This window comes from Athalia rosae, chromosome 1 (assembly GCF_917208135.1).
Source record: "Athalia rosae chromosome 1, iyAthRosa1.1, whole genome shotgun sequence".
Taxonomy (NCBI): domain Eukaryota; kingdom Metazoa; phylum Arthropoda; class Insecta; order Hymenoptera; family Athaliidae; genus Athalia; species Athalia rosae.
Window position 1 is genome coordinate 23,451,627 of NC_064026.1, and position 26,738 is coordinate 23,478,364.

General features: G+C 45.9%; 1 protein-coding gene across 3 annotated transcripts in view; it reads right to left on the bottom strand.

The window, feature by feature from the left end:
- The window catches only part of LOC105684509 (MOXD1 homolog 2), a 95,545-nt gene that overhangs the window by 44,214 nt on the left and 24,593 nt on the right, over positions 1–26,738 (bottom strand). For 2 of the 3 annotated variants that reach the window (XM_012397902.3, XM_020851473.3), the window contains exon 2: positions 8,716–9,059. In XM_012397902.3, the coding sequence (XP_012253325.2) occupies positions 8,716–8,964 (249 nt within the window). In that variant the 5' untranslated portion in view covers positions 8,965–9,059. Of the gene's footprint in view, positions 1–6,996; positions 7,662–8,715; positions 9,060–26,738 lie in introns of those variants that run through there. The other variant, XM_048649172.1, reaches the window with a different exon arrangement.

Genomic DNA, 26,738 nt, shown 5'->3' on the forward strand with positions numbered 1-26,738 from the left:
ATTCTTGGTATTTTTTTTTCACTCAGGTCATTATCCAGGGCTTAGTAAAGTCCTCGCAATTAACCGAAAGATCGCCACCGTAGCAACGACCATCGAACAACCTACTGGCACGCATCAGCATTTAAAACCCATCGCGAGAACACAAGTGTCAGTCCGGAGAATTTCAACCGTACTTTTCAACTTCAATCCGACCTCCAGGTAATCCCCAATTTTCGCTGACTGGCGAGTCCGTTCTTGTCTGATCCACCGTCCCGCAAGAGCTAGTCTCTTCTTGTTTTGTCCTAGTTTCATCCACCCGCTATTCCGCAGTGGAAAATCGGGGGGGGGGGGGGGGGGGGGGGGGGGGGAAGAAAAAAGATACACAAAGAGTTTTGATACGATCTCTCGTGGAAAGGGTGGGACGGTGGTACCTTACAAGCGCTCCTACCGCGGCAGATGGGAGCAAAAACTAAGACATTTCGTTGGACGGTATATAGTAGAGAGTGGCAGTGGCGTCCAGGGTAGGTACTGCTGACTCTACAAAGTCGACTTTACATTGGCAGTTGTTACACCGCGAGATATTGGAGGAGCCAGGGAATAGGGCGAAAGGATGAGGGCGACGGGCGACGCGGGTTACTCCTAGCAATATATCTCCATCTGCCAGCTAGGAACAAGACTCTATCTGTATCGGAAACGTCCGCGGTCGTGTCCGTACATACATATACGCGAGTGTCTCTCGTCGTCGAGTGGTACGCTCCTTCTGTCCAGACCGTGTAAGCTAGTTTCGCTTCGAGGATTACGTCCTAAGCCAGGTCGTTAAAAGCCAGCAGATTTGATCCTTGCTAGCTCCGTTTTCACCTCCCACCATATACCTACGACCACGAACCATCCGTTATTCCGCGTCTATCCCACGATAGGAGAAAGAAAGAAAGAAAGAAAAAAACTAAATCATAGCAGTTCTATTGCCGCCGCAACGGCAGACCTATACTTCCGCGACGGCCCTGAATTTCTCGATCTCATTCTCGTTCTTGAAAATACCGACAAATCAAGAAAATAACTGACTATTAGAGATCTCGACGTGGCTCGACTCCGCTCCGGTAAACGGTGGAATCTCCCTCGGAGCTATCCCGTACCAAACGCAACGGATGCCTCGTGAGTCGTAACGCGGACCGGTCGAATGTCGTGTGTATCGGTGGAAGCTGAGGCAGGCGGGTAGGGAGTGTGTGATTCGTCATTCCCCTAGTTGGATGAAGCGGAGAAGAGTGCCTCGAAAGGACCCTTTGAAGCAGATTTCAGATAAAACTTGAAAGGCTTAAAAGAGAACAAAAGCGACGTAGACAGAATGACATAATATCTCAAGCTTGCAGAGACCCCTCCACCCCTCCACCCCGGATCTTTTTCCTCCTCGTCGCCGCCACTTGGGCCTTGGGTAATAACAGTCCACGGTGGCCCGAATAAACCGGGACAAATAAATTGTCATAATAAGAAAGACGATAGGATCTTGACTCTCGATTCTCGAGTGTGTGGACCGCAGCGCGCACTCTCTCTCCTCTCGTCTCTCACTCCCCCCCCCCCCCCCCCCCCCCCCTCCCGCTTTACCCCCTTCCGTACGCTTGATGTTTCCATCTCATAGCCAGCTACATACGATGACCTCGGTGACGTATCTGCGTACACCGAAGTGTCAACGCAAGACCAAAAAGAACCCCACTGCCACCACCGCTCGTTGGTCCTTGGTCTCGGTTCGGTCAGCGGCTACAGCATACCAACGCTATCTGCGCATCAAGAAATCTTTAACCATCCAGGAGATGATGCTGGCCTCCGGCTCCTTCAGGTAATAATAACACGTGTACGGCATAATAGCTGTACTTCAACCTGTCAACTACTAGCAGGAGCTTGACCAGCGTAGACCATGCCCAAACTGTACGGACGATCACTTCGGTGAGTATCTTATTTTGCCTTTTTTTTTTTTTTTTTATTTTCTCTCTTTCATTTTCAGATAGCTTTTTTTTTTTTGCTTCAGTTGTTTGCTTGTTAAATACGTCTCAGAAGTTGAGGCGATATGAAACTAAATGGCCCGGAGGTAAAAATAATATCGAATACTTTCTCTGTGAGAACGCGAGCATACCGAGAGACAAGGTAAATAAGATCTACAACAAATATCGGAATGACAAGCGTGATTTGACAAAAAGCATGTACGTACGACGTACCTTCTACTCCGCGGCGTGTGTGCGGAACAACGTTCTTTAATATCTCGCATCTCTGCTCGGAAATCGAGTGGTCGTTGACTACGCTAGACGACTATGCTGTACACGGTGGCAGTCTCACCGCATACGTACGTGTATGAAATCTACTTTACATTGTATGAATACGCGTCCTACTAAACGGAGAGACGATTGCTCGAGTTGCCCGAGTATAATGAATCGAAGAACGGCAATTGTGTTTTCTCTGCGGTAAATAAGATCCTCGTAATTGAATCTACACCGCTCTAAATGGACACGACGCGCGGTGTAGACGGTACAATTCAGAGCGACGACGAAGGTCGTCGAAAAGCGACCCGATCTCGCAGCTATTGTGGAAAAATGGTCCGGTCGTCGAAATCTTGTAATTTCTCGAGAAACTGGTTTGTCGGTGACTCGGTCACATCTCTCGCGCGGCAGATAACGCTGGTAATATTATTTGACCAACTAACGCGTCACTGTGTACCGAGGATCGTCGATAAGACGACACTCGGAGTTTCGATAACAAACAAGCAACGCTTGACCGAAAATTTGTTTGCATAAGCGAGAAAATAGCGTACACGAGGTGAGTCAGAGTAATCAAGAGTCTCGTGGAATCGAAGAGATGATAAACAAAATCTAATACGTCACAGCGATAACCGTCTCATTTTATGTCCATTCTCTGCAACCCATATATTCCTGACCCGAAGCAAGGTTCGCGTAACACCGACTCGCTTTTCGAGGTAATGTATTTTTATTTTCCCTCATTTCCTTCGGGAGAAAATATATTTTCCGCTTCGCTAGCTCCGATTTTTCCTTCAAAAGCGAAAATCCGAAGGCGAGAATCGCATGAGCCTATCCGCCGAGTGGATGGGTTCGCTGTCCCAGTTGGGAAAGCGAGATAAGCAAAACCTCGGTGAGTGTCGCATGCGACCGCCGGTTGCAAGCGAAGATATATCTACCGTTCAACTGCACCCTAAACTCCGAATAACCCTTCCATTCTTCGTGGAGATATCGGGGACAGCTGCATTTTGTCTCGACTCCTGCCGCAGCGCGAGAAGAGAGCGAATGTCGCATCGTGCCTTTGAGAAGAACGAAAGGAACAGATTGGTGTCTGCTGATACGCCTGTGCCACCGGTGAACAAATAAGCACATTTTTGCCGATGCAATAGCGGGAATGTGGATCGAAGTATGTTATGGAAACTTGAGCTTTGCGTCAAAACATTTCATCCTTTGTGCGCCGCGAATTCTTTGTGACGTAAGTAAGGGCACAAGTTAAAAGGCGTAAAAAAAAAAAAATCACCCTCCCCCTCAACAGCCCGCAGACGTTGCCTCCGATATTTCTTGCAGCCATGTCGTATAATAATATGGGCTGCATAACTCCGCGGAGACTCGTTGGACTTAATTTCGTTTCGATCCCGTATCTAAGGCCGAGGCATGCATCTCCTCTTCCGATCCAAGATTCGAGATTCTCAACCGTATCTTCGCACCTTATGTACCCGCGTGAGACATTATCAGAGGAGCGATCGACGCGTCCTACCAGGAAGGTAGCTAGCTGCCAGACGGTCAAACGGACGCAAAGCCAACGAAGCGGTGTTATAATATTGATCTATATTCACGAGACTAGGTGTGATCCATCACATTCTCTTTTGGTCTCTTGGTTCTCTCGAGAGCAAATAGGTCGCACGAAAGACCCGACCGTTATACGTAACAGAGTCGGAGGAAGAACAGGGTGGAACAGAGACGACGCGATAAAGTTCTTCGAGGTTTTATTATTTCCTAGATACAAGATTGCCCACGTGTCCTGTAGACACAAGTCGATGGGTAGTACAACTCTTACATTTCCTGCGCATTCTAGGGCGTCCTGGATATAAAACACTCTGACATCCGTGTCTCTTTGTTCGTTGGTACTCTCCGTCTTTCTCTCGTTTATTCTTTCTCGGTGTAAACTTTATGGCAAAATAAAAATGGTATCGCACAGCTGCGATTCGTGTGACTTGTTATACATATATCGTCAGATATATTCGTTGACTTATCGGCACGTACGAGACCGCTTCTTCGATTGTTAACCGTGCCGCAGATCGGCATCTCTCTGCGTGTGGTACTACCCTGCGTACACGTGGCTCCCGGGCATACTGGATTGAGCCTCGAGGGTTGAAAAGCTTCTTCCAAAAAATGCATGACCGTTGAAAAGAAAATAGGTCAGAAAGTCAGGACGAGTAAATTCCTGCAGCCGAGTTTGTACGTTTTCTGTTTTGCCTCGGAGGAATCCGCTCGTTGTTTCTCATTTTTTCCATCATTTTTTATTCCACGGCTCTGGTTCTTTGTTTTTTTTTTTTTTTTCCAATGAGAATTCAACTTTCATTCGACAAGTATCGTTTCTAGAATTTAACTTTGCGTTATACAGAAATTTATAAAACCAACGATCGTCGTGGCAAACGTGAGGCGTGGACAATTTCGAAGTTTCGTGCGTGGTACGTATAAGGTGCGCACATACGCGAGGACCAGTTGAACGCGGCGAATCAAAAGGGGGAGGCAGATTCACGGCATTAGCATATAGCTGAGCTTAACAAGGGTGACCGTAAACCCGCAAAGCGTAAGACTTGTGGGTGGATTCCTCTTGTCTTCCGCTTTCGTTCTACCGGTCTTCAGAAAGATCAGAAGCAACTATACGTCTACTAGAGAATAAGAGAATCGGGGAGAGAGCGAACGAAGCCGAAACAGGTTGATACCTTATTTGGGCGAGTCGCCGTTGCGGTGGGCATAACGAGACGAGCGGTGGTTTAGGAACGGGATCACGTAGGGCGCAACCAACCGCACGTTCGAATTAATCTTACATCGGATTATGCCGCGGCGCAGAGATTTCGAAGATAGCTATAAAAGTGCTTCGCGACTTTCATTTATATCTGTGGGACACTAAATCTTGTCCTTTTCCGAAACGTACCGTCTTCGCTTCTCTCAACCGCAGCTACCTTATTTCTCCTTTTCTCATCTTTTATTCCTTCTTTTCTCATCTTTACTTCCTTCCTTTCTATAGCTCTAGCTCAAAGCTCTACTCCCTTGCCTTGCGGTCTCACCGTACAAAGTAACACGAGAAAATTCCGTCTTCCTCGTCTGTTATATACCTGTATTTATACATAAAGTAGAAATTTCTCTTCCTCCTTCGCCGGGTCGTAACCGATAGGTAATCCGAACGTAGCCTTGCAGCGATGCTCGAATAGCCCTATAAATATTTCTTTAAATGAGAAAGAAATAGAGAATCTCGCCGAGTATCAACGCGTTTGTACGTATGTAATAATTTATGTAACACGTAACGATGGTAAACCTCCTACATCTAGACGTCGACTATCGGTGCATGGATTCGCGTAGAGGGTAAGATGTGAAAATTTCTTCGCACACCACACGTTGCATCCGCATACCGCCAGCTGCATTGCCTACCATTGGCTAGTTGACGAAAGTTAACATCGGGGCCCTAAATGCACCGCAGTAGCGGCGGTTTGATCACAATCACTGTACGAAATTTCGCATCGATTCGACGAATACGATGTTCATAATTTTCGAGAGACTTACGCCTGTGCAAGCTTGTATGCGCTAATATCTGCACGCCTGAGTTGAGAATGACGGAAAATCATTGGAATGCAGACGGATATTGGTTTGCATATTATACCCGTTATCGAAATATCGTATATCGAACGTGCGCGATGAAACTAACTGGGAAGCGGAAATGTTTCTTTTTATCGAATATGTGACAGATCGTTCGTACGGCGGTCGTTTGTAATGTATTTTCAAAGCTGAAACGTCAATTGTTAAATAAACGTTTGACACTCAGCGATGTGACCACCAATGAGAGGTAGATTGGATGGTCGGAATTCCATGAAATGTTATCGAGTTTCGCGAAAATTCACAGCATGTGCGCGGCTGACCGCGAAAATTCATTATTATCCATTAACGGGATGCGCGTTGTTTAACGAAATAAATAATGTTATTGCATTCGTCGGTGTCGGGAAGTTTTCCTGGCGGCAGGAATTGCATTAGAACGATATCAACATCATCCGAAATACTTGACTACGTACGTGTCGCGGCTCGTATAACGAAGTGGCATTTTCATTTAGACGAAATGGCGTTTTGCGCCACTGGTTTATTCCGTCTATCCGCGTAGGTATCTATCTTCGTCTTCTGCCCCTCTGCGCTTGATTCTCGACATTTTGACACGCGCGGTGAAGTAACCGACTAAACAAGTGCAGAGATACTTCAAACTAGGAGGGAAGTGCGATGTTTTCGCTATCGTATTTCACCGCGCATTTATTTATACATCGCCTCCGCTTCCCAACGGGCGTGAGTGTGTATTTATTATGAGTTGCGATTCAGGTAAAGAAAACTGGCAGAGAAAACCAATTAATGAAACTATTCGAAAGTACTGGGATCGTCAAAAGAACTCGTAAGATGAAAGTGCAACTTGAAGCGTGAAACGAATACGCAATTTCAGAAAAGAGGGCTGCAGCTAGCGGGTAGATCGCGACGAGAATTCCAGTGGCGTTCCGAAGAGATACGAAACCGTTGAACTACCGATTTTGCATAGACTGTTATAACAGACCAAGGCCACCGCGACAACGACCAAGTGCAATGACGAAACTTTACTACGGGTCAAACTGGTATATCATCACCCCAATTTGCTTCTGGCTGGTAACAATTGTAATGAAAGTTAATAACAGCCCTCCTCTAACTCTAAACTTGCCACGCGAAGCCCCATGAATTATTCATGTTGGTCACTGTGAGAAATGAGAATGGATAGTTTAACTACCTGCGAGAGCATAGCTCGATGCTTCTAGACAAGAGAAGCTGCCGGAGGAAAGAAGGACGCAGTCGTCCAGTCGGTCGGTCTAGATGCCCGGGGCTGGTCTGGTTCTAAGATTACAATCATAACGAAAAAGCCTTCTCACTACCGTCGGTGCGTTGTCGTCGTCGTCGTGTTGGTCGCCGCTCACGGCATTCTCCCGCTCCACCCCACCATCGCCGCGTGGAAGAACAAGAAGAAAAAGATAAAGGACAAGCAGAAGATGAAGAAGAAGATGAGGAAAGAAGCCGAGAGAAAACGAGAGAGGCGGAGAGAGAAAGGGAATATACGCGCAGGATACGAAGAGATGACTGCATATCAGAAACACAGGAGCAGCGATGGTAGCAGCATGCATTATGGAACGGAGCAACGCGATGGACAGCCATAGAAGTGGAAAAATCGCGAACATGCGATACCACGGACTCTTTCTGGAGCTTGACTATATTTCACCTAGCAAGGTGGGTGTAGCGTGCACTGTTACGATTGTGTGGGCACCTGAGATCATCTACAACTTTTGAACTCCACACGCACTGTTCTACGGGATGCTTTTTTTTGTCCGCCCATCGGCCTCGAACGCTGAGTTTTCACATGGCGGGGGGTCACCTTTTCGGTCGGTCACTCGGTCGTACGCGAGAAGATTGCTTTTCTATCGTACATTTCGAGTTTATACTTTTTCCATTTCACAAGCAATTCTTGTGTAGCTATAAAACTACCTGCTGCAACCAACTGCGTTACCGTCACATGTTCCCAGGTGGCAGGTAGCTATTGCACATACGCGTACTTACTCTCAGCTATGTTACATGCAGCTCATCTTCTTTGTGATATTACGATTCTCACGTCGTTCGATGCAACTGATGGATATTCCGGCCCCACGACCACCGGCAGTTCTGTTACCTTTCTGTAAACTAATATCCATCTGCGGGCGCATGTTTAAGGGGCGTTCTGATCTGACGCGGCGCGCGACCCAAAGGCACGTAGTGTCGTATAAAATAACAATAACGGATAATGACAGGGCGCCGGCCACAGTTGGCAGGATTCGTTACCGTTCGACGCACCGATTGAAACTGGACACCCGATGCTTACTAGACCTCAACGACTATCATTACCGACATTCCCCTGTCAGATTGGTACCTGCTACTCCATTATTACCATACATTTGACCGAGACACCTCGACGGTAGCCCAAAAACGAGTGAGCCGATTCGGGATTGGTCGGCAAAGCGCGTTGCAGTTTGCCAAAAACTAAAGCCGATCGATAGAGGGTATTTCTGGGTGATACGAAATGATGACCACTCGTCTTCTTTTAATGATAGAAATTTCTTGGGGAAACTACCATCCTCTCCATTCCTGAATCGACACTCCTCTACAGGCGTCAACGTACAGGTTCGATTGTGTCATTAGACTTGTGGAAAAAGGAAAAGATGTAATAAAGAAAATCCAATATATAATACAACCCTTTGTGTCCGTTCGGAGGCTTTCAACCTTTTAAGCTGAAAGGATTACAGTTATTGAGTTCCGTCGCTCGAAATATCCAACTTTAACGGCTGATGACGGGGAACTGGGCCGTGAATTGCTCGGTACGAACGTCGCTGCTATTTTTCGTCCTATCCGAGCTCACCTTGCCGTAACATCGTATCGTACGAATTGGAGAAGGCGAGAACGGGAATGCCGAGAGAAAAATTCTTACCTGAAGATGAACCTGTCCATTGTTGTCGACCCATCCGATGACCATGTCAGCTCCGACGCGCCCCTCGTCCTTTGTGAAACCCAGGCCAACGTAGCCAAGAGTTTTGACCTGAACTTCAAACGTGACATCCTTGTCACCCGGCGTCCAAAGTACGAGGAAGTTGTTATCGAGAACTGCACTATGCCTCCACTCAACGCATATGCAATTGCCGAATAGAGCAAAAGCGATGAAAACTACTAGATTTCCCATTGTTTCGATAGTTGCTTTTCACACCTCTTTCACAACTTATCTTTCTTTCGCCCGTCTTTCCCACTCTCGTTCTTCGAAATTGCGATTCACAGCATCTGTAACAGAAGCGAAACAACGAATGGTTAGATAAAAGTACCAAGTTGCATTTCGCAGTCTCCGCAGTATTATTCGCTTTATATGAACTGGAGCGCTTAAGGGAAACGATCCCTTTACAATTGTGAGAAAATCGAGTTTTCTCACGTATTCTCAAAGTATCTTGAAAGTATCCTGTAAAAAAAGACGAATCGAAATATCGAATATTTCCGGAGATATCGTATTCCGTTCATCAAAATAATCTTAATAATTCTATAGTATTGAAACTTTGAATGCGATTATCTGGAACTACATTTTCAAAAACTGCTGCAGCTGTGGCTCTAAAAGTTATTGATCGGTTTGGCTGAGATGCACCAACGTGTTGCAACACACCGTATAACGTACACATGTTTTTTTTTTTTTGTTTCATTTTTTTACACATCGAAGATGCAACAAAACAAGATTGAAACTTTGGAATGACGTAATCATTTTATCATTTCTGAAAATATTCACAAAAAATTATGCGTTCTCGGGCATTTAATTAGATCGCTCCCCTAAAGCCAGGCAAACATATTCCACACATTTCTGTCGTTGACTGAAGATTCATCAGCCAACGTTTCTGTACGGACATATGGAGATTGTAACTTGACATCTGAGATGTAGCAGCAATACCTTTCATTCGTCACGGCTTATACAACTGTACAACTGCGGTCGTCTCATAACACGCAGTACTTCCTCCAGCCATTCCTGAAAATGTCTTTTCTACCATCTTCAACGATTTGCATGCAATATTCACGGGTACTCCTCGAATGTTTTTTTTTTTGTTCCTCTTCTTCGGCATATCCTACCACCTCATATTGCAATAAAAGTGCGAGTGATGCTACGACGTTAGATTTATCCTTTGGGAAGGTTAACGCGAACGTTTGCGGTGTGAAATCGTTGGCTGTTATTTATCACAAAACTTTTCACGCGCCAAGTAAGAAAAAAAAAGAAAAGAAAAAAGACGGAACGAGGCAGAAGGATGAAAACTCCCTGGCTTTGAATATGCTAGAATCCCTGCTGCAACGACCCGCAATATCTGTAAACCCACGGGCCTCTGCAACATATATTTAGGCCATAAAGGCCGTATCAGCATCCCCCTACGACCCTATTAGATAAGTTTTACATTCTCGTAGACCAGGTAAGAATATTGCCTTTTAATATTTTAGCAGGCAACTGGTGCGAACGAAAGAGGCACTTGGAAAAACACTACCCGCGTGCACAACATCGCACGACTTTTCCCTCAGAATTTTCTGAGTATCGTTGCGAGAGTTTCATTAATGTATATGTCGTTGGATTCTCGAGAATCGAAATGGTCCGAAAGGAAATCTATGTATACTCGGTATTCAGTAGACAATTTCTTGGGGACGCTCGAAGATGTGGTGGGTAAACTAGCGCGTTCGAAGCAATTTTGGCCCCGATATATCGCTCTGCCCGCGACGCTCCGACGTCGTCGACAGTCGCTGCTGACTAAGTTTGACCAAGTTTTGTGGGAGTATCATGCCCCGTAATTACAAGGGGCTCTAGTTTTGCTCTCAAAGTTTCGGCAAAAGCGAGTCTCGAACCTTCGACATGGTTACGAACCCAATGGTTTACTTGACACAAATTCTGCTTTCCGCATATACATGCAGTATGGAGGTGCATCAAGTTTGCGGTAACTAGTGGGTAGGTAAATACAGAATATAAACGTCTTTGATCTCGCAATTATAAAAGCAAACGCGCGGATGCACCGTACCAGCATGGGAAATAGCGCTCACAACTGACCCACTGCCATCTCTTTTTTTCGGGCGAAGTACAAAAAGTACGAGACGCGCAAAATGTAGAAATGCACTTCGACCAATCACGAATCTTCCCGATCAACTTTTTTGAAGAATCAAGTTTTTGATCGCAAGCGAATAACGATTGTTCCGATTTCCTGCTTAGCTATCCGACCCACTAAACGGTACGTACATCATAACGACCGATACGGGAGGCCCTCCGATTTCGCAGGTAAAGCCGGAATTCGATTTTCAACAACCGTTTGACCGGTTTCATTCAATATAGCCTGTGCAACGCGATGAGGCGACAAGCACCGAAATTTTAGAGGTATCAAACACGGAAGGAATATAGAGAAGTGTAGAGGAGCGAGGAAATCGTAACGATCAAGCGACGTCCGCTATCGAACATTCCAACCTGATTCCGGGTGTACGACGAATGCAATTTAGAGGACACCCACCGACTGAACGACACGCCGCAAATCAGAGCTGCCCCAGGTGATATCTGCCCGCTAACTTTCCCCTCCCCTATATTCCCTCTAATCCGATTCAGCGCTCGCTCGGTTTGATCGGACGCTTCCCACGTGTACCGACCAGACTGATCGATTCTGTCATACGGAACTTCACCCGGGTAGTAGTAATTGTGGAAGTCGCAGTATACGTACGTACATACAACTAGATCCCACCAATCATCGGAAAAATAACTCGATGTACTCTGCTTTTCGCGAAAGTCGTTATATACGGAGAAACAGTGCGAGCCGCTGTAGTTGGTGTCGTCTTACAGTCTGCAAGTCAATTTACGGAAGCTCGTTACATCGTACCGTCTCACACCAGACTTCGTAAAACGATGATTGTAGGGGGAGGGGGGGCCAATGATGTTGCAGGTCGTTCGAGTCATGAACGTTTCAAAAGCGGACGGGCGTTGCGTTACAGTTGTCATTGATGATGGGTGGACGTTTCTCCGGACAAACCAAGCGCTAACGAACTAATCAGCGTTGCGCACAAAAATGGGTCCATACGACTATAGTTCGACTTGTTTTTGCGGGCAATAACTGCCTGATGCTCCGTAGTACATAAACGGCATATCACGAGGTACAGTCACTAATAAGTGGCGGAAGAGCTACAGGCGATAGTAACAAAGACGCAAAGATCAAAAGAAGCACGGGACATTCGTAGAGCGTTCAAAGTTTTTTTTATAAACGGAGCAATGTACAACAGCTTCGCTTTCAACATGATTATCGGTTTGTCGTATTTTCAGGTGAACTTGCTACTATAAAATTATTTCTACGATTGGTTTGTCAAACGACGATGTACGGAAAAGCTGTATTTCAACTATCTGCGACCTACATTGCAGTCGCACGATTTACTCCTTCGGTGCATTTTTATTTTACCCTCCGCGACACAGTTGCTGCATTTGTCCGCATTCCTCCTTGCATCATTTATTCACTGTCAAACTATTTGTATGACAAACGTACTTTATCCTTTCGTATTGCAGCATTGAAAATGTTGGAAGTGCGTGACGGAGAAAAGAAAAGTGGAAGATGAATACAGGAGGGCAAGGGAGACGAGTGGAAGTAAACCTGGAAGGGGTGAGGGATGGGAAAAGGAAAAATGAAGGAGTGTAGCGTGAACCTTCCGCGAAGAATGGCGTCTCAAATAATGGATCGATCCGATTGAAATTGCCTCCGTGTTCTTTTTGGCCGAAACGGTTTAGCGCGCGTAGTTTGAAATTTGCCATTGAACTCAATGCCCAATGCTCTTTATGGTATCCGGAACTCACACGAGCAAAACTTTTCTTTTGTCTGAACGATCAACGGACCTCGAGCAGCCCCACGGCACTGACCAATCATCGAAAAGCCCTCTGTCAGTTCTGTGCGTTATACCTTGAGCGTATTTTGTTTGTTCGCTTCCAACCCTCCAACGACTCGTACGAAGCACCAATATTTACCTGGCGGAAGCAACCGGTCTGAGGAAGGTAATTTATTTTCGGTAATTTCGAGGCTGGTCAATTTCAGCTGAAAATAGGAAAGAATTGACGAAGAGGAGAAGTAAAGGGTTGTTCAACATTGAATTTACGTTTCCATCGTTGATAAATTATTTTCGTTCCGGGTGTAACAAGTCTCATGTACCATCCCGTGTCTCGTTATAAATTAGAAAGAGGAGGGTGTCGACAAAAAGAGAAAAAGATCGAATCGGTAGATTATCGGTGATAAAATCTGACTGCCTTGCGTTGCCATGGCGGAATGAATTTTTTCCCCCTTCTACGACCAAAAAATAATAATTATTCAGCCGGAGCGCGAATGCTCATGTACTAAATCGAGAAGGGAATGAAAGGGGTACCGGGAACTGGCTACGAAAAATATTCAATTTGCGCCCCGTGGCGAACACGCGACATTCGGCTGTGTCGTTATTATTTCTCCCACCCGGACCTCACCCTTTCTCGTTCCTATTTCTCCCTCGGCCGTTTCTCCTCCGCTTTCCCCGTATCACTCTGAGAATTAGAAGTGAATCTACTCAGGTACGTACATATCTACTCAATTTATATGTGTACGGACGTAGCTGCGTTGTACATATGTACAAGTTTTACATACAATACACGAAAAGCATTTCGTGTTTTACGAACGACCTACTTGTGCCCCGTAATGAGAGAACAGTTACGAGTCGTTTGGGAGTGAACAAGATGTCTTTGACCTTTGACCCGTTTACGCGGGTGGCGATATCTTCAAGGGATGCTCGTCCCCCCCCCCCCCCCCCCCTCCCCGGTACTCCTTTTCTCCAAAGGATTTACGTACGTACTCTGGATGGGTTCGCGGAAAATACAGTTTCGCGATCGAAAGTTTCAGTGGGCGTTGCGTCGTGGCTATGATAATGAGAAAATAAATAAAACGCGAAAATATGCAGAGAGGGGGGGGTATAGAGGTGAGCAACGGAAGAAAAAGATTCCGAAATAGAACCGAACGGACGAGGATGGAGCAATGTATGTTTCAACAAGGCGCGATGCGCTAGGAAATGCATACATATAAAACAGACCGCCATCCCCCGCGGGTTTAGTTTCGGTTGTACTAGCTACGTTATAGTTGCATGTAGCCGCAGGAAAGATAAACTTTAAAGAGTTGAAATGGAACGAACCTGCGCTAGTCACGGAAGTAAGGAAAGATAGGGATTACGACATTACGGAAACCGCAAATCATCCCATGCAGTTTGCAGTTCATCTTTATTTTTCATTCGCTTGTATACTTATATCTCGTATATGAGTTGAGGTACGGCAGCTCCGTGACTTTCATCGCGAAGCCTCGTTCGCGGTACCTCTCGCTCAGCCCTCTCTCCAACTTCCGTTATGCTCGAATTCCGAGTACATATACATTTACCTCATCGATCCGGACCGAATTCTCGCTGAATTTTCGGTCCACTTCGCTAGTTCTCCCGGATTATTGAAAAAGTTAATTAGAAAAAGCGAATAAAGTTCGCACCGCGCGTAGGGGGCGGTCAGTGACCAGCGATACGTCATCGGGTAAATGGTCGACTCGGTTGGTATTTAATAACACCGTACCATGGACGCGGTAAATGAGAGATTAATGAATCCCGAGTCGGTTGTAAGCAAAGCAAAGTGATTCGAGACGGAATTGCTAGCGCAAAAGTAGTAGCGGCTACTAGTGGAGGAATGCGTAATAGGTTATTTAGCTACAGAGGCCATAGGCTAATGCAACACTGCAGTAGGGTAGGCCTTAGATTCCTCGATATTCGAGACACGACTTCATGGGATTTGTTAGTTTCCTTTGCCACAGCTAGAGAAATTCACCAAGCGAAATGCCGCTCTTCGCAACGTATATTATAACGTCAGCTTTAACCTTACATGCGAATGATACGTCAGGCAATTTTCTTAAAATTGTCCGAGTTCCAAAGAAACTTCAGATCCCACGATCGTCTGTTTCTCGTTAAATCCGCTTGTTATACTTCTCCATTCTTTTTACTCCTAATTTTTTGTTTCTTATTTATTTACTTAATTCATTCCCTTTTTCTTTCTTTTTTTTTTTGTTGTTGTTCCGGTATTTTCAATTGTTTGGTTATTTTTTCTCTTTTTTGCCTTTTTTTTTTCCATTGGCCACTATACGATTCCTCTGGGAATTGTTGTACGCAAGGTGATCGTGTATATATGTATAACAAACCGCATCGCGGAAAGTCATGGAATATTTTAATTAACGGCGCACCGTTGTACCGAGTGCCATACGTATTATACCTATATGTACCTTCATTGTTGTTGTTGTTTTTGACAAATTCTTGTTTTTCTCGCCTTTAATTATTTGAAACGGTTCAACGTGGGAGAGACGGATACTCCATTGAGACTATTTGCACAGGCATAACGGCACGTACAAAATTAATGTCGTGTATCGCGAATTATAAAAGCTCGCACGTTGCCAACTTGTATTTTACTCGGTCCGGTACGCGACAAGAGCGGAATAAACGAACCAACTAGCAAACAAACGCACAAGCTGAACAACAGCGACCCCTCATCTATTTAATGAGGGTATATTTTAATTACACTACCGAGCTTGACGAACGGGAGTTTAAACGTGAAGTATCGAAAATGGATTCGTTCGACATTCGCCAGCAATTAGTCAAAACCATCGCATAACGAATCACGATTGCCCCCTTCCAATTTACGATCTCTTTTCAATTTTTCGGTCAATTCCCGTGATTGGTATCTAGACCAAGAAGTAGTTCAACCACAACAAATGGAAGAAACCAACTTTCTGCAGCGTATTACGTGACAGTCATTAAAGGTGCATGCAACATGGTAATTAGCTCGGTCTAATTGTAACCAGTGAAACCATAAAACAAAAAGATTTGAAATAATTGTTTACAGGAATGAGGACGGGCCGTAATACCGGATATTTTTATGTATCCGGTAGATGTGTTCGAACATATATTTTTTTTTTCCGTGCCACACGAGCAATCGGGTCGGTGATCGTTTGAACCCGTCGCTGCGTACGTAACATCGCAAAACTCTGACAAACCAGGAGAGAACATCCTCCAATTTGTTCGAGCACGATCGTTACGTTAGGCCACTGTTGTAGTTGAACAACATTCTAATTAAACCAATGTTTTCACGTCACAACAAGAAAGATGGAAGAAAACACACAATTCTACATCGCTCAAAAAGAACTTCACCTCGTTACATTGTGAGATGACAATAGCTGGATGACGCGAAGAGCTTTGCATTCGCTCTCGCTTACCAATATAAAACTAATTCGATACCGTCGAGTTTATGCAACGGATTTATTTTGATGTAGTAATTGTCACATTTGGAGAACAATTCGAGTAGCGGAGAAAATAGGGATTCCTGTGTCCGGCGTTCACTGTTTCGCCTGTCGTTCATTCATTCGTTATTTAAAAGCTCACTCTCGCGAAAGGCGTATGTATTTCCTGTCCAAAGTGGGTATGCCCTCCATCAGCCGCGTGCTTATCTATCGATTCGTGAGTCGCTCTGGAATGGAGAGAGGGATAACGAAGCGACGGCCAAGTTCCAGAAGGTCGTGAGCCGATTCGCAGAATGACTTACAATTTATGTTCTCAGGTTCGCGGTTCTCAAAGTTTAGACTGCAGCCAACTCTCGCCGAGGTGTCTATGAGGGTCAAGGTCGTTCCTCGACGAAGAACCGGTGGTTAACAGAATGTATAACAGCATAACCTCCGGCGCCACGTAAAAGCGATGTCACGACGCCAGTTACTGTGTAGCATCGTCGGAGTGCTAAACCGGAGCGTGCGGGTGTATGACACGGAATGGTGGTACAGCGTGGTCGGATTTACACAAAAAGAAACATCTGCTTACAACTCCATTGTTGAGAGCAACTAGTTGCCGCAATTAAACCAACCAAACCAAGCTTTAATTCTCGGTGTGATAACGGGTACGGGCTACGCGTTATGACGCTGCGCCGGTTGTTTCCTCTTCATATTGTATAAAAGTCCGCAAAGCTGAAGCGCGGGCATAAATTCCACGGAAGGGAAAGGTATGGTGGTTCGGCAAATGGGCTCTGTCGACGGTAATAAGAAGGCGAAATAAATAACTGGTCAGATTCACTTCGAAACCTGCGAAACCTTCGCTTTATAGTTGCGCGTCGTTTGGTCCAATCGGAAGGCCGGCTAACAAGGGGAAAAAAGAACGGGAGAGTGAAACCAGAAGCTGGAAGAGGGACGAGTACGAAGAGCTGAAACATCGAGGCAGGAAGTCGAATTCACGCTCTTTTTGGTAACCGTCGAGACCGTCGTATAGCTCAACGCGATGCCCCAGTCCTCGCTTTTCGTAGATTGGCAATTGTTTGCCACCTCCGTTTCCACCGTTCTATTACTATCAGCTTCCACTCTCCCTTACATTCCTTCCCTTTTCCTTGATATGTCTACTTCCAACAGCACTTTATTACCACGTTCACCCTTACAATGAAATTTTGTACGCGCGGGAAAAATATTGTCGCAATAACGATCCAACGGCATCGGCACCGGCACTATCGCGGCGGAATGATACCCGAGGCTGACCCGCTAGTCCTGCTGCAACGGAGTTATCGGGTCAGTGAACATTGTCTTCTACATCGGGCAGCAAAACTGGGCGTCGCCAGCACCCGGTAGTTGATGTAGACGGTGACAATCGATTAGGGACGCACGAGCCGGTTGCCGAGTCTCATATCTTGATAAATTGTGATGACAATGTCACGGGAAAACCGAGATACACGTGGCGGGCGCCTGTTGAGGTAGAGCTTGTTCTACTTGTTCGGTCACCAGCGAGGTCACCAGCGTAAGCGCGTGCAGGTACGAAAAAAATTTAAGGTTTGTCGTGTCGTGTACACGTGACTAAACACTACTCTCATTTAGACAAAAAAGTGAAAGTTCATATTTTTAGATCCCGAAAAACTACTCGACGTTGAAGTTCCCGGGCGTCGAAAAGCTACGATTAATGAACATTGCTGAACAAAGTCAAATGGAAAACAAGTACGGCGCACGGTGATAAAAGAAAATAGTGCCTATGCAAATGACGAATAGTGTTGCCCGCTACGATGTGACTGCGTATATAGGTCGACGTACCTATGCGTGTACGTTCGATGACGTGATTCACTTCAAATCCTACAACCGCACGCGACGACCACGCACCCTTCCGACTAATGACGCACCCCCGCTGATATTTATACCACCGCAGCTTCATTATGCGTGTCGTTCTAGCCGACATGCACCGGCTAATCCGAAATTAGGACAAAGCTCCTGAAGAACGCTTGTCCGGATCTCCAACTCAATTTTATTTTAATCTGATTTTTGAGCTTACTGCATACTCTGATAATAAAATTTATACGGCAAATTTACTTTCTATTATTCGAAATTTCGAAAATAATTTCTCTCGAATTACATATGAAACGACATACGGTCTCGATAATTCAACGGCGAATGGGCGATTGGAACAGCTATATTCAAATCCCTGCGACTACAGCAGATAGATCGAGCCCAGCATGGTTTCCGAAGCGAATATTCAAAGTGTTTCCAGTTTTCGTCTGTTTCCAGCTAGGATTATCCCGGATCGGTGGCTCGGCCTCTAATCCCACAGTATTCGGGAAAACTCGTTAGAGCGACGGAGCTGACAGGGATGATTATTCGATAACGTTAAAACTTCAACTTTCGCGCAACGACGATCCACCGCTCTCTGCGCTAGTTCGTAAGATGAAAGAAAAATTAGAGAGAGAGAGAAAAAAAATGAAATAAACAAGTACCTACACGAGAAGAAGCGGCTGCACCCAAATTCTCTCATCTAAATAAAGATCGTGCGGCCCGTAAGAATATTTTATTCGCAATTTTGAGAGCTGCAAACTTCTGGAAATATTAACCGGCGTATTATACCGACGCGAACTGTACTCGGTTCCGTGCACGTCGGGGTGTGCCGGATAAAAGCAACTTTACAGTCAGATTCTGTTAATAAAAGCTTCGATTAACATACGAACGTCCATATAAAAGGGTCATTCAGTTACGCTCTCGGATACCAAGGACTCCGGGGTAACCTCCGCGTGATCGCAGGCCGTGGACACATGCCGAAGGTATACGGGTATAGTATATGCGGCGAATGTAGTGGTGACACTGACGAGGAGAACAAGATTCCTACAAAGAGTACAAATTGGTCGTTTAGATGCGTCGTTCCGGAATAAGAGACGCAGGGATGCGCGAGCTAGCCATGCCATAAACTATCGAGAGAACTACGTGAAACTTCGGTAAAGAATTAAGAGGAAAACTTGACGAAACCCACAGGGATAGCCGTTGAAGAGTGAAATGTACATAAAAGTTTGACTCCGACGCCTCGAACGTTATTTGTTAAATTGGATAATGCTAAGTAACGTCCGTGCGACACGACCGTTACCGATATCCGAGGCCATCTGCTCTTTTATTGAATTTGAATTCGGATATCGATAGTGCGGGACGTGAGGGGGAGGAATATCAAGGCGTATCAAACGCCGCGATTGGTCAACGGCCCGTTAACGCATCTCCATCACGGAGGATTCCTTGTTTCGAGTATATTTACGCCACTCGTTTAGATGATACTTTACGAATTAATCGTAAAGTAGTATAAAAGTACTTGGCAACGGCAAGTAGGCAGTCCGCAGGCGGGAAACTTGACCGTTAATATTTTTTTTAAAACCAATAAAACATTCAGCCCCCAAGTGCGTTAGTGCCGCGGTGCTGACAGGTATTGGATGTAGGCGCAAATGGGTTTCACACGACTCTAGAACCGTTGCCGGACGCGAGGTAATCCCACGTGTAGGTATGTATCTAACCTACGTCTCGTAATGGGTCTTTGGCATTGACCATGGGAAATTAATCTCGGATGAGAACGCAAGGTGCAGATGTAATTTTGTATCCTACGTATATACGGCACTCTTCGCCGTAAAAAATATTCCTTTTATCCGCGTTTCTATATAAGTATATAAAATACACATGCTTATGATATATTATATTAACTTTATCTCACGTCTACCGCGCTGTCTATCGATAAATAAATAAATAAGTACGTGAGACCGTGAACTCGGATATGAGCCATGGTTCCTAAATTCCGGCTCTTTTCTACCTTCGTGTCCGCCTCTTTTCGAACTTACCTCGGCAAACAAGACCCTGACTTTTTGTACCGGTCCAGGTTCGGTACACACGATCGTTGCCCGCCACCGCGTCGAAAAATTATTGTCGCATTCACGTGGCAAAATCAATATTTGTAGAAAGACACGTTGTACGTCACAAGTAAATACATACATACATATACATGTTATATGATGCTGCGGTTATACCAAAGATCCATCGCCTTATTCTTATATTGTCCGTACGTATACGTAAGGTTCGAACGCGCGTATATGTGTACACATGGTGCGACATGATTTTTGAAAAATGGTAGGCATATTCCGTGGAAAAATTCGATTGAAGGAGTGAGAAAATCTCAGCGAGTGTAAACACCGGTTGGATAATATTTCAAGGTGAAGGTATTTGCCTCGAATACCGATGCTTCATTCTATTCCGGGTGGGCATCGAAATGTCGTTGGTTAACCGCCCGCTTTATATCCAGCTCTATATAGGTATATTTTCTCCTTTAAGATACCGAGGTGTATGCGCAGTGGTTTTCCCCTTTCAAGTGAGGGTGGCTCGATGTTTGCAGGCAGACATAGAGAGCCCATGGATTCCTTGATGAATGACGCGTCATTAGAGTCTTTAGCCAGAAGGGATGTTCGTTTGAAACACGTGTAGGTAGTAGTACATTCCCTGAGGAATACCCGAAATGCCGGATAAGACGGATACGAGCCCACGCCTGATTACCGAAACCATACGGGGGGGGGGGGGGGGGGGGGGGGGGGGGAAGTTTCATCCGGGAAAATTTATCTGAACATCGAAACACGGCGAGAAATCATAGGGAATACCGTAACATTATATTTTCGGTTAGACGACATACGTACGTCCCGAGCATCGAAGAGATTTAACGCTTCGTGAAATCCACCTGATCATTTGTGGCCGTTATTTTATTTCGCGAAACCATTGAAAAATTTATCACGGAATTCCTCGTCAAATTTTCTCATCGTAGAAAAATACCGTAGGTTAGGTTACGTACGGCTTTTTTTTTTTGACCATCGGGAAAAAGCGCGGGTCCCGCGTACGTTGAAACAGTAATTGGAACGTAAATGGGGTAGAGATACAACGGTGCCGGTTGCTACCGTTGCAGGCTTCGGTAGCTCCCCTTCGTTGTCAATAATCCGTGTAAAATATTATTTTAAAAGCGCAGCTCACTCGGGGATTCCCACATACCACCCTGTTGTGCGTCGCGCCGGTATGAATCGGCTACATACATGTACGCGCTTGTATGCATCGTGCAAACAAAAACGTTGGAAGGCAGGTGTGCCAACATCACTTTGGTTAATCCGTGTCCATAATTCCTGTATAGCGCTTTTCTGGAATACCGGTGGAAAGATAACACTCGGTTGGGATCGATGAAATGTTTTCGGTCTCGGTGATGATGCGGATGTGTCGGTATACACGGGTATACGCGGAATATACGTATTCAAATTAGCGATTTTAAAATTTTTTCCGGGAAATAAAAATATTCAGCTGCATTCAAAACCAACACCGAGATGTAAAATGAAACATCCATTCGGCTTGGCATATTGATTGGAATCTGCGGCGTTTTCAACAAGGGATGATCAGCGATCATTGATCACTAACTGGGAACTATACACCCGGTATGCTCTAACGACGCGAAGAGAATCAAGGGTACCCATCCATCCAAGTCCTACTCTAGACTGCGAAATACACAATGAAGCGGGAGTGGCAAGGGTACCCGTAAGTAAGAAGGATTTCATCGGAAAGGGAATATTCAAACCTACTTAGGAGTTTGTTGTTCCTGACACGCCTCGATCTTCACTCGTATGCCAACCCGACAACCCTTTACGGTCGGAAGGTATTGGTACTCGAAGCGATCAGGTATATAACCGAAGTATACTATACCGACGGCGTTAGACAAAATAGAGAGAGTAAAGAGGAAGGGGAGAAGTTGTGGGAGGTGGTTAACGTTGAGAGATCCCTAGTCAGAGAAAACGGCATTGATGGCGTGAGATGAGGATATAAATGAAAGCAAAAGGGGAGCTTGGCTCGTTTTAAAGAGGGTTCAATAGAAATATTTATATTTTTGCTTCCGCGGGGGTGTTCGTTCCGAGTGAAAGAAAAAAAAAAAGAATGAAGCCGGATAGAAGGAGGGAAAAGGAAGGAGAAGAGAAGAAAAGGCCTCCCCGTACGGGTCACATTGGCCGGTGCATTATTATTTATTCATGCGGCTGACGAGGGAATAATGGCGAACATTTGTCGTAATGCCGTGTATTTACGCGGCCATTCGCATTCTTTTGCCCACCGAAAAATCGTTACTCTTTTGACCCTACCGTTTATTCACTACTCACCAAACGCGGGATTCATTTTCCACCTTTTTACCGAAATTCAACCATTATACCCTCGTAACAAGGAACTCCGGCACCAACAACACTGTGTCGCATCACGAGGGATGATGATGATGCGATGCGCGAGCATCTGCCCCGATTGGTTTCCACCAGCCGGCCAGTTTTACGTGTCACTCACCCAAGGATAGCTTTTTTTTTCACCGAAGAAAATTATAAAGACGAAGGGCTAGATCAACGATTCATGAATGGTTCGGCAACATCGGCCACACCACCGGTAGCGGCATAGCGCCGGTCGAAGGCGTAGGACCCTCGGATGAGAGGAGTCGGATCTTTTATTCATAATTCGCTCCATATTAAATAAAGTCCTTACGTATTTCAGGAAGGCGCGACGGCCGAAGTAAAGTCCTTGCCGAGGCGGGCACAAGCATGTGAGGAAAATAGGGAATAAAAGAATGGAACGAAACCGGAGAGAAAGAAACACAGAAAAAGGAGAAAAAAAGAGAGAGAAGTAAAAATGGCAGTATGGGCACGCGGGGGTTCATACATAATTAAATTTGCCACTGGTTAAAATTCTTCCACGACTGCCTGCAGAGCCGGAGAAAGAAAGGAAAAAAGGTATAGGGATGGAAATAGGTAGGTGGCGGATAGGCGAAGGGTTGGCAGACCTACCGGCGGAAACCAAGGTGCGTTAATATTCTGAAAGAGAAATACCTTCAGTCACGGTCGCCACTGGGGGATGATTTTAGGGGCGAGTGCGGCCCAAGCGACATTGTTTTCATACAAACTACCCGGCGGGTGGTTTACACGGATGGAACGGCGAGCAAGTAGCGGCTACCGACCAACCCCCCCCAACACTAGACGGTATAGTCACGAGTTTGGCCAACACGACGACGCGACTGTTTTTACCGCCTATCGCGAGTTTCAATCTCGAGAGCGTTGCATGCGAACAAATATCTCATTACTCATTCCAAACGACAACTTGAGTTGGCGGGTTATAAATCTGGGGGCATTAGACCGATGAGGTAACCTCGAATCGACTTTTGTCCGGTATATAAAAAAGAGTCGTACCTTAAACACCAAAATTCTTTTCAAATTAAAAACCACGAAGTGAGTACACACGACGTTTGGCTGGTGCTAGAATTATCGTACAGTGCAACGTGTAAGACGGGGGAGGGGGGGGGGGGGTTTGTTCGTCGGAGTGGACTACGGGGAGCGACGGGTCCTCGGGGGACGCGTTATATCACGATAATGATATAAGGTAGATATAAACGAAACTTAGGAGTACTTAGGGTGTACCAACCTTATACCCGGGGTGCGGGTAATAAAGTCAACGGTCGAGGAGCAATCGCGAGCGGTCGTAAACACCTAGTAGAGTATATAAAAGTTGGCAGCAGTCTTATCCGGAAAGATCTTAATAAAATTCAGGAGCATGAAGCAGAAGAAGCAAGGCCGAGCGCAAAACTTTTCCCGATGGCAGACGCACGATAAAAAACAAATTACCGGGCGTAAGAAAGAGAGAGATAGAGAGAAAAAGTTAGAAAAAATAAAACGAGCAAATCCACACTCGACGCGAAGAGACGACGTCTGCTCGAGGAATATAATACACCTCCGCAGATCGTAGGCGTCCATCGAGTGTGGGTGTAATTTTTATCGTCACTCCGTAAATTAGGCTCGAATCTAGCGCGACTTTAGCTGTTTTAAAACGTGTTATATATATGTAAGAAATTAAGGTGAATCTACCGGGTTGATCTTCACGCGTTATATTTATGAAACGAGGGAAATCTGAGAGTTTACGTAAAGTCGGTATTATATGTAAAATTGAGAAGCTTCTCTGCTCGGCGACAGCAAAAAAGTAGGGTAGGAAATGAAGTTAGAAAAAGAAAGGAGGAGCAATAATAAAAGCGTTGAAAGCAGATGAAGCTTGCCACGGTAGTGTAGTAGGTGGTCGGTGTATAAGTTCCCCGGTATTTTTCTCCTTTGGCGAATCTAAGGAGCTGCCGCTGCTCCCGTACTCCCGTGCTCCCGTGCTCCCGTTCAGGGGCAGCGGGTATACTTGATTAAAATCTGAGCGACGAGCGAGCAGTTCTCGAGCGAAATAATATTTGAGATGGGACTTTACCTAGGCGCGAGTAAAGGCAGCGGGAGAAGTTTGCTCGTAATTTCCAAAGAACCCGGACGACCTCGCACCTCGAAGACGCGCGCGGTCGCAGAAGTTTGCCAGGCGATCACTGCCGCTCGATTGGGTCGACCGAAGAATCCCCCGCGTTGCCCGCCTCCGTGTTCCCGGCGGCTGGCTTCGATGCCCCACAGTTTACCCAGGATTTAGATTCTTACGGAGAAGAATACGCGTCGCCGTACATCTGTATAAAAACGAAATTTAATCCAGCCACGAGATTCGGGATTTATTTTCACGCCTCAATGTTACATTCAACGTCACGCGTCGTGACGAATGCCTCAAAAAATCCCGGTTCACGTCACCTCGATCAGCGCCGGGCTTATTCGGGTTCGCGGATCGCTGGATCGACGGTACGGACGTTCTTGGAAGCGTCCGCGTAAGTACAGCGACGTCAGTCGGGGATTAAGTCGATCCCGAAGTCCACACAACCACATTTCGGTTCTCAGAAAATCTCTTCGACAACTGCGATCCACGGCGCCCGGACCTACGACACACGCGTGTCACTTTTCGAACGATCGCCACGAATATTGCCGTATATGGATTAACGTCACCGCAGTTCCGTCGCTCGCTTCGTTTCATTTTCTAGCGACTGCAGATTCCTCAGAGAAATTCAAACGAAACATTTTCATTCAGTTGTCTACCGAACCGTTAATTTTCTCAAGCTATTTTAACTACCGGCACATCTAGTGATGTGTGGTTTCTTTTTTTTTTTCTTTCTTTCTTTCTTTCTTTTCTCTGCATAGCTTAACAACGGGCTCTTAAAATAACTTTGATTCACCGCTGCTGATGTACGGCATCGAGAATGCAATCTAAAATGGTCAGCGTATGGGATGGGTGAAACTTGATGGGTTCTGAGTAGTTTTCATAATTAACTTCCATTTTCTAGCGCAAAGAAGGGAGACTGAACGTAGCAAATCGGAGCCCCAAAGAAGCGTAAGAGCTGGAGAAGTTCTCAGACGTGTTTTCGCTCTTGCGCTTCTTCCCGCGAGCCAGCGACAGCGGGACTGGTGGGTTCGACGTCATGTACACGGCTTATGCGAGCCGGAGTGGAGTAGATCACGCCGGTGTGGTCGGCCGGTGAGATATCACGTTACACATAAGCCGGTACCGGCACAATACCGGAGCTGTCGGCTAGACACCTTGCCCCCTCCTTCTCCTCCATTCCCTTTATCGCCATTTCTGTAATTCCCCCCAAAGTCTCATGCCCTACAGAATCCCCGAGGGCTTTTGGCGTTGATACGTAGCGAACGTGGCATTCAATGGACGTACGTACGTTCGCAAAAAAAAAACCGAGGGTCGACGACAACATCACCATACTACCCTTTGCAATTACACTCACACAACTGCGCGAATCAACGATCATCCGAATTTTTCATTAGACATAGAAAATCGGTGGAGAAGAAACGTTTGAAGGAGAGAAAAAGAAAACCGCACCTCAGAAACAGAATAACGACGATAACGCGATGTTCGTGATACAAAAAAAAAAAACAATCGGGGTGTCAGAATTCAGAAGGAATGTATCGCGACTGTGAAACGTAGTAGGTAGGGGATAGGGTGGTGGTGGGTCAAGTCGGAGTTTGAATTGATTTCAAAAGGGGCGTCTCGAGAGCCGGCGACCGGGCCCTTTGAGATCAGCGTCAACGGAATGCGAGTACGAGGAACTGGAGTATGTGGATCAGGTTTCAGTTAACGAAAAACAGGACTGTATATGCGAGGGGGTTACCGCAGGCTCGAATGCGCGTTGAGAAATTCAGTGATACCAAAGGAGTGTAAGGAACGGTGACGGCGGAGTCCGAGGCGATATTTCAACCGAGCATAATCCCGTATCATGGCCGGGAGGGCTTACTCCTGCCACCTTGGCCATCGGGGCTAATCCTCCCCCGCGTGAATCGGCGAGCTGAGAATTCCCAAAATGGAGAGAGGATAAAAAAGAATTCCGAAGGATCAACGTCCGGTTCGCTTGGTTACAGGTATATGTATACCAGCTCGCGCGTACGCGTGTATTCCGGGGGCTGTCGTACATTGTCCTAGGCGGTATAAGTATACGGCGGGCGAATCCTTGAACGAATCTCTCGCGTCTTTGTATACGGGAAGACTCTGCGGTCTCCGGTTACTGTATATTTAGGATCGGCAGCAGGAAGTGCCACGCAACGATCCGGGGTCCTCTATAGGTGTAGTCCGCAAACGGTGGGATATTTGCTCACCATACCGACCATTGCAAACTATAAAGGTATACACATCTCTCTCTCTCTCTCTCTCCCTCTCTCTGTCTTTATGTACAAGGTAG